Here is an 8095-nt window from a genome sequence, read left to right on the forward strand (position 1 = left end):
GAGCATTTTGGTGTTCCATGTATCAGTACAGTACTATACTTCTTCTGTAAATCACCGTCCGATAGATACCTACTTGAAATGTTTGTGTAATAAAGGTTAAAGGAAAAAAAAGGAAAAGCCAGAGCGGACGGAAGCCGGAAATGACCTCTAACCGGACGTTCCTTCAGACAGGGAGCTGTCTTGAGAACGCTGCTCTGAGTAAACCTGGTGCTTTCTGACGGGCTGTATGAGAAACATCACTTATTGCTGACTCGTTCAACACAAACAAACAGGAGGCGGTCACAAACATGTCAGAGGAAGCAAGCAGTCCGGTAAGATTTAATCAAAATATCCCCGTAGTTTCCAACACATAGCTCATTCAGCGCGCATTAGGTTCAGCGTTACTTCCTTATGCGTCATCAGCTGGCTTAGGCTGATTGGATGGTGTTTGAAGATAGAGCTTTTGATTGGACAGGAGAACCGGAAAAGCTGTGTCAAAATTGAGTTTTGAAGAGAGTCTTATTTAAGTTATGCTTCAGTGTTGATTCAAAAATAAGAAATACGCCTTGCGCAAAATACAACATGTTTTGTTGCCTATAGTTTGACAAAGGAGTTAAACAAATAATGTGTTTAAAAATGTTACGTACTGGTAACACATAAATAAATGACCATTAGACCAGGTCTTTATTTGTCCTGAGGTCCAGGCTGGTTCACAAAGATGATCAGGTCTTTGAGGAAGAATTGTTTCAAATGTGCTGTTTAAGTAAATTTGATTTAATTTAATTTGATTACTGGGTAGCTTTACGTGAGCGTTGTATGAACAAACATATCAGGAATCTACCTGCTGTGTTTCACAAGCTGCAAGTCTTTTTCTTGTGTTCTACTGTGGTCTTCTAATATTACTAATAATCAAATATTGTCTTCATAGCAAAGCAAAAGATGTTTTAACATTTTGCATCAACATTAGAAATATTGAAAAGATTCTGCCAGACTAACAAAGAAAATCTTCCATTTATTTTTCTTTTTTCATGTGTATGTCAAACATTTTCAAGTTCAAGTCAATTTTATTGTTGTTCTCATCACGTGGTACATGAGGTGGAACAAAATTATGTACTCAGGGTCCCAGTTACATCTAACAATCGCAAAAATATAAAGTGTAAAAAGAAACAGTATATAAAGATCTAAGATATACACTAAACACTAATAATGCAAAACTACAGCGTAACAACAGCAGCCTGAACACGAGTCCATGGTAAGCAGATGGGTATGAATGAATACAGCAGCATGAGATCAGCAGCAGGAGATCAGCAGCATGGATAATCAGCTGAACAGATAAGTCACATATCACCAGTTAAAGTGGCATTACAGTGATTTTTTTTTCCTGGTTAGAGATTCATGAGTCTAACAGCCTCAGGGTAGAAGCTGTTCCTCAGTCTAGTGGTTCTACACTTAATGCTCCTCATCCTCCTGCCTGAGGGGAGTGGGGCAAAAAGTGTGTGTGCTGGGTGAGTGGGGTCCTTCATGATGCAGGTGGCCCTCTTCCTGCATCTGGAGGTGTAGATGTCTGTGATGGTGGGGAGACTGATTCCATCATCTTCTGTGCAGCCTTCACCACTCTCTGCAAAGCTTTTTTTTCTGCAGCTGTGCAGCCTCCATGCCACACGTTGATGCTGGAGCACAGGATGCTCTCCACTGCACACCTGTAGAAGGAGGTGAGGACTGAGCTTCCCAGACCAGCTCGCCTCAGCCGTCTGAGGAAGTAGAGTCTCTGATTAACTTTCTTCATCAGGGTGGTGGTGTTTTTGCTCCAGCTGAGGTTGTTGTTCAGGTGCACACCCAAGTACTTGTAGCTGGAGACACTTCCACACTTCCACCACAGATCCTCTTATGTTCGGGGGTGGAGGGGAGTTGGTGTGTTTGTTCCTTCTGTAATCCACGACCATCTCCTTCATCTTCTTCACTTTGATGCAAAGGTTGTTCTTCCTGCACCAGCTCTCCAGGTGTTCCACCTCCTGTCTGTAGCTGGACTCATCATTGTTTGTGATGCATCCCACCACCGCTGTATCGTCTGCAAACTTAACAATGTGACAGCCTGGATGAGTACGTGCACAGTCATACATGAGCAGAGTGAACAGGAGAGGGCTCAACACACAGCCCTGAGGGGAGCCAGTGCTGAGGGTTATGGTGGAGGAGGAGAAGTTGTGGATCCTCACAGACTGTGGTCTGTTTGTTAAGAAGTCCAGGACCCAGTTGTAAATGGAGGGTCTACATTTTCAGCCTTCATCTTTGGTGCAAATACTGAAATAAACCACGTCTTCAAGGACCAAAAATATTGATCTAACTTTAACTATTAAAACAGTAAATATTAAAATGTAAATTAAGTTTTTAAGTTGCTATATTTTCAGCTGTTTTGTGCTCTTTTCACATTCTTTCTGCTCACTACAATGTTTTTGTGCTTCTTCTAACTTCTTTCTGCTAATTTCAGCATCTTATGCACCTTTCAGCTTATTTCTGCAAGTTTCAGCTATTTTTTGCTATTTCAGTTACTATTTAGCTGTTTTATGCTACTTGTAGCTTTTTAAGCTTCTTCCACATCTTTTTAGCTCATTTCAGCTCTTTCCACTTCCTTCTGGTAGTTTAAGCTTCTTTCTGCCTTTCAACAACCTTTCAGTCATTTTTTTTTTCCAATTTCAGCCTTGTTTATTTGCTAATTTCTGTGCTAATTTCTGCTAATTTAAACCTAATTCAGCAAATATGTGTTCTTTCTGCTGTCTTCTGCTAATTTAGGCTTGTTATTAATTTCAGCTACATTCCAGCAAGATCTTCTGCAATAAGCATTCACTCTGCATTTTCTCAGGAAATGCAGTTTCTCTAGTTCTAATAGTGATGAATCGTAGAAGGCTTCCATTCATAAAACAAAGGAGTCCCACATCATGACCACACCTTATTACCAGGCCCTGCACGGCAGCCCATCCCTGCCTTTTATAACGGCCTCTATGAATCGCATCACTTATCTTCTGGGAACAGAGATCTGTAGGTGTGGGTGTTTTAAAGGGAGGATCAGTGAGTAAGACCCCCGTTCAGTGGGCTTTATGACCTCAGTCAGCTCCGGCTTTTCACAAGGACGCAGCAGGCAGTCCCAGACACACACACACAAACAATCGGCTCCACAGTGCAGACGCTCGCACAGTGTGTGGAAACTGAAAGATGGAGGAAGGACCTTACAAGTACATCAGGGTGAGGCCAGCAGGGAACACGCTTCGGCTCATTCAGACCATCGCAGCGGCTGAGATTGTGTTGGGACGTCTGAATGATGTAGTAAAATACAGAAATATCTGGCACAGTGTGTATCTAACCTCATGTGGTTGATGTGTTTTTGTCTCAGCAGGAAGGAAACGGCAAAGTTAGCCGAGTGATCCGGATTGGAACCCGCAAGAGCCAGGTACAGAACTTTAGTGTTTCTTTGCTCAGATCCTGCAGCTCTGCGCTTCTTTAGTTTGGCTGTAACCTGCTGAGTCTCCTGCTTTTCACTGGACTGCATTTTGAATTTCCTCTACTTGTTTGAGATTAGTGGGACCTCAAAGACATAAAAAAATGAAACATTATTTTGAACAATTGGTGAATCAGAGGATTCAAAATCTAAAACTAAAACAGTTTTTTCAATATCAAAACTTTCACACAAGTGTCTTTGATTAGAGACAGAAGCTGAACAGAAATAAATAATCCATGCAGAGCAGCCATTGTGCCCGAAGGAGGAGGATAATGTAGTAAAAGCTGCCATCGTACCACGACTGCAGGCGTTCTGGAGAAGTGTCAGTTAATTGTACATTATCTGATGGGCCACTCCTCCATGCAGCCACAGATACAGCTGAGGCTCCTCCTGGCAGAGATAACACCCGTCCTCCTGAAGAATGTCTTTGTCACCACAAGGGCTCCTTCTTCACGCGTCATACTCATTCGTTTGTGTCGTGCTCCGTGAACTGCACAATCCAGCTAATGTTGAGGGTTCTCCTGCAGGCTGGATCCAGCTGGGATCTGTCATTTTAAACCTATTTCTAACTTTCTCTGCAAAGTGCTAGAAAAAGCCGTCTACTCTCAGGTGAACGGGTCTGTTCAGTCTGACAGTGTTCGATGTTTACCAGTCTGGTTTTTAATGTCACCATACTACACAAACTGATCTGAACAGTTGACCTGACTGAAAGTTGTTGGATTATTGAGCATGGACTTTGTTGGTTTTGAACCAGTTTGACATGACTGTCGACGAGGGAGAGGGCCGGCACCGGAGGAGGGGGCGTGCCAAAGACACCATCTTAGCACCAACATAACCGGTTTGTTCCACTTTGGAGTAAGCTGTTGGGGGAAGAATCAGTTGTGTTGTGTGTTTCCTTGACTGATGAAGTCTTCTGGATGGAAGGTGAAACGTTTTAGCCCCCCCCCAAAAAAACTGTCCAGATGACCTGACTGAAAAATGCTGGATCCTTCTATATGTTTTTTTTCCCCTCAAAAATAATGCACAAAACCTCTAATACTTTATTAGAAAATGATTTTTACAGTTTAAAAGTTACATCATTCATACCAAGTTGGCTTTTTGTCATTTGAGAAACTTTTCTAAAGTAAAAAAAAGTTTGTAAGTTCAGTCATCCAGCTAGATAAATCACAAAAAGGTTAAGGTCGTCTGGACAATTTCTTTCTGGGAGAAATGTTTCATCTTTTATCTGAAAGACTTCATCAGTCTGAGGCCTGCCACCAAGATCTGTCTTATAAATAGCACCTCGTTGACGGGTTTCAAACCAGTCTGCTGTGGAACTAACTGAAACTGGCTTTACACATGCAAAATGGGACCATCAGTCTAAACCACATGTGTCAAACTCGAGGCCAAATGTGGCCCTCGTTGACATCTGGCCCCCAAGATGACATGTGAAATGTCAAATAATTTGAATTTTATTAATATTCTTAATATTAGTATTTATTAATATTTTGAATTCATTTTATTTTACTCTCAAATGTTTCCAGTAATCTTTGATTATGATGTCGAAAGCACACCAGAGAACATCAAATGAGACCAATCAAACTCTTGTTGAGGAACCTGTGACCAAGAAAAGATGCTGAGTATCTGATTTGAGTTCATGTAGTTTATGAATCTGGCCCTTAGTTTGAAACAGGTTTTAATTGTGACCCCCTTTTATAAGTGAGTTGGACACCCCTGGTCTAAACAATCAATCTTCACACATGTTATAAGCAAAATGGCCGTTTATCGAACTACTCGCTGAACTAGCCTGAAGACAAACTGGCCTAACTGGTTAAAAAATCCTTCTTTTTTTACTTGAAACATTTTGTCCAGTTTGTCTTCAGTCTAGTTCAGTGAGTAGTTCGGTAAACGGACATTTTGTCTATAACATGATCGTTATGCACTGAAGATTGATTGTTTAGACTGATGGTCCCTTCTTACATGTGTAAAGCCAGTTTCTGTGAACTCCACAGCAGACTGGTTTGAAACCCGTCCAGGAGGTGCTATTTATAAGACAGATCTTGGTGGCAGGCCTCAGACTGATGAAGTCTTTCAGATGAAAGACGAAACGTTTCTTCCAAAAAGAAACTGTCCACATGACCTGATTTAACTTTTTTGATTTCTAAAGTTAATAAGTTTGTATCAAAATCTGAGATTGAAAAATAATTCCTGCCTTTAAAACCAGGCTGTAATGGTTTTTTCACACGCCTCCCATAAACTCCATCTGATTCAAAATGCTGCGGCTCGTATTCTCACAGGTACCAGGACGTTCCCACCGTACACTGAAAGAAGAATCAGCTTCAAAGTCATTTAAATTGTGTCAAAAGCAACCTTGCACCACATCATATAAAGACTCATAAACCCGTTAGACCACTGTGGCCAGTAGGCCGTGCTAACTTAATAATACTTGGTGTGTGTTTTCTGAGAGAAGGCGTCACGTGTACACTGATTCTGTGTGAACGTCTGTACGATGTGCGTATAAAACCATTATCCTGATGCATGCTCAATAATCCAGGTAGAAAAATCTAAAAAAGTTGAATCTGGTCCTCTGGACATTTTTTGTTGTTGTTTTTTTTTAATGTCCAGAGGACCAGATTTAACTTTTTTTTAGGTATAAAACCATTGTTCTTCTATGTTTAAAGTTCTTGTTGAAAACCAAAACTCTTCTCGAAAGCAAAGATTAAAACAATCTGATTGTGTTGCAGTTGGCTCGCATCCAGACAGACAGCGTGGCTGACAAGTTAAAGGAACTCTACCCTGATGTCCACCTGGAAATAGGTGAGATGCTGAGATGTGTTTTTGATTTTTGTTAGGTGAACAAATAATTTAAATCATCTTGTCACAACAGTTGGGTCGAGGGTGAGGTTCTGCCTCAAGTGCAGGAGTTCAAGTGTCTTTGGGTTTTGTTTATGAGTGAGGGAAGAATGGAACGTGAGATTGACAGATGGATTGGTGCAGCGTCTGCAGTATTGTGGACTCTGTGCCGGTCCGTTGTGGTGAAGAGGGAGCTGATCTGTAAAGCAAACCTCTGTTTACCAGTCAGTCTACGTTCCTCCCCTCACCTCTGGTCATGAGCTCTGGGTAGTGACTGAAAGAATGAGATCGTGGACACAGGCGGTTGAAATGAGTGTCCTCTGCAGGGTAGCTGGACTCTCCCTTAGAGACACAGTGAGAAGTTCAGTTGTCAGGAGAGACTCAGAGTAGAACCACTGCTCATCCACATTGAGAGGAGACAGTTGAGGTGGTTCAGGCATCTGGTAAGAATGTCCCCTGGGCGCCTCCCTAGGGAGGTGCTTCATTCATGTCCGACTGGGAGGAGACCCCAGAAGACCCAGGACACGCTGGAGAGACTTGTCTCTCGGTTGACCTGGGAACACCTTGGGGTCCTACTGGGAAAAGCTGGAAGAGGTGGCTGTGGAAAGAGATGTCTGGCCCTCTCTGCTCAAGCTGCTGCCCCCAAGACCTGACTTTGGAAGAAGAGGACGATAATGGATGGACGGATGAATGGATGGACAGATGGATGGACGGATGAATTAATGGTTGGACTGATGGATGGACGGACGGATGGATGGATGGATGGATGGACGGACAACAGTGTCCATCAATGCTTCAGTGCATCTGTCTTCATGTTATCATCTTTGTTAGGAATGAGACAGACAAGGATTTTGAAATCTTATAAATCATTTGTTTTAACATTGGAACAGTGAATGTGTCAAACCCAAAGACCTGCTCATCTGGTGCTCAACATCAGATGAAAGTGAAGTCCTGCAGAGTGCAAGCCTTGTATAGATTTATTTATCTTTTTCTTGGGCCACTGAGATTGAGGTTTTTTTTCTTGTAACTTCAAAGAATGAGCTACATGTTGTCATTAAACCAGGTGAAAACAACAGTGCAACAACATTCTGATGTAAATGATTAGAAAAAACTAGCTCGAGCTCCCCCTCTTCATTAAAGTGAGGTGAATCAGCCCTGTGCTGAGGAATAGATGTGACTCCACTGCTCAACCATCATTGTTCTTGTCTTCCAGTTGCCATGTCAACAACGGGGGATAAAATTCTTGACACAGCGTTATCAAAGGTGGGTTTTTTCAATGGTTTTGATGGGTTTTATCGATAGGTTCAGCTCTCATTTACAGACCAAGATGCAGCTGTTGGGATTATGAGAACAAGATTTTTCAAAGATGAAGAATAAGCTGAAACAAACCTTTCGTAGGCACACGTGGGGGTTTAGCTTCAAATAGAAGTGACTGAACTCTGCAACTGCTCACGGTCTTATCAACATATGCAGAAAAAAAATTTAGTTGGATTTTTTTTTTTTTTTTTAAGAAGTAAATATACACAAGGGTCACTGAAATACCTTGAAACTGACAAAAGTAATAAAAATAAGACAAAAAAATTTACCAAATTAAAATCAATCGTTGCTTTTGAATTTTGGTTTAATAGAATAATAAAAAAAATAATAGCCTTGACAAAAAGGCTGGTACTCCTAACTTAATTTAATTCAATTCAGTTTATTTACATAGCACCAAATCACAACACAAGTTGTCTCAAGTTACAAGTTGATCAGGACCACCTGCATCATGAAGGACCCCACTCACCCAGCACACAC

General features: G+C 41.5%; 2 protein-coding genes across 4 annotated transcripts in view; both read left to right on the forward strand.

Moving 5' to 3' along the window:
• LOC119411476 (alpha-2-macroglobulin-like protein 1) overlaps positions 1-8095 on the forward strand; it is a 670820-nt gene that overhangs the window by 325399 nt on the left and 337326 nt on the right. The gene's annotated exons all lie outside the window — the stretch shown is intronic.
• Positions 149-8095, forward strand: part of LOC119410478 (porphobilinogen deaminase) — a 22422-nt gene continuing 14475 nt past the window's right edge. Inside the window, exons 1-4 of one of the 3 annotated variants that reach the window (XM_037677360.1) lie at positions 149-311; positions 3365-3421; positions 6193-6265; positions 7515-7564. In XM_037677360.1, the coding sequence (XP_037533288.1) occupies positions 288-311; positions 3365-3421; positions 6193-6265; positions 7515-7564 (204 nt within the window). In that variant the 5' untranslated portion in view covers positions 149-287. Of the gene's footprint in view, positions 312-3085; positions 3217-3364; positions 3422-6192; positions 6266-7514; positions 7565-8095 lie in introns of those variants that run through there. The other 2 variants (XM_037677361.1, XM_037677359.1) reach the window with 2 other exon arrangements.

This window comes from Nematolebias whitei, chromosome 6 (assembly GCF_014905685.2).
Source record: "Nematolebias whitei isolate Nwh7 chromosome 6, NemWhi1, whole genome shotgun sequence".
NCBI lineage: Eukaryota > Metazoa > Chordata > Actinopteri > Cyprinodontiformes > Rivulidae > Nematolebias > Nematolebias whitei.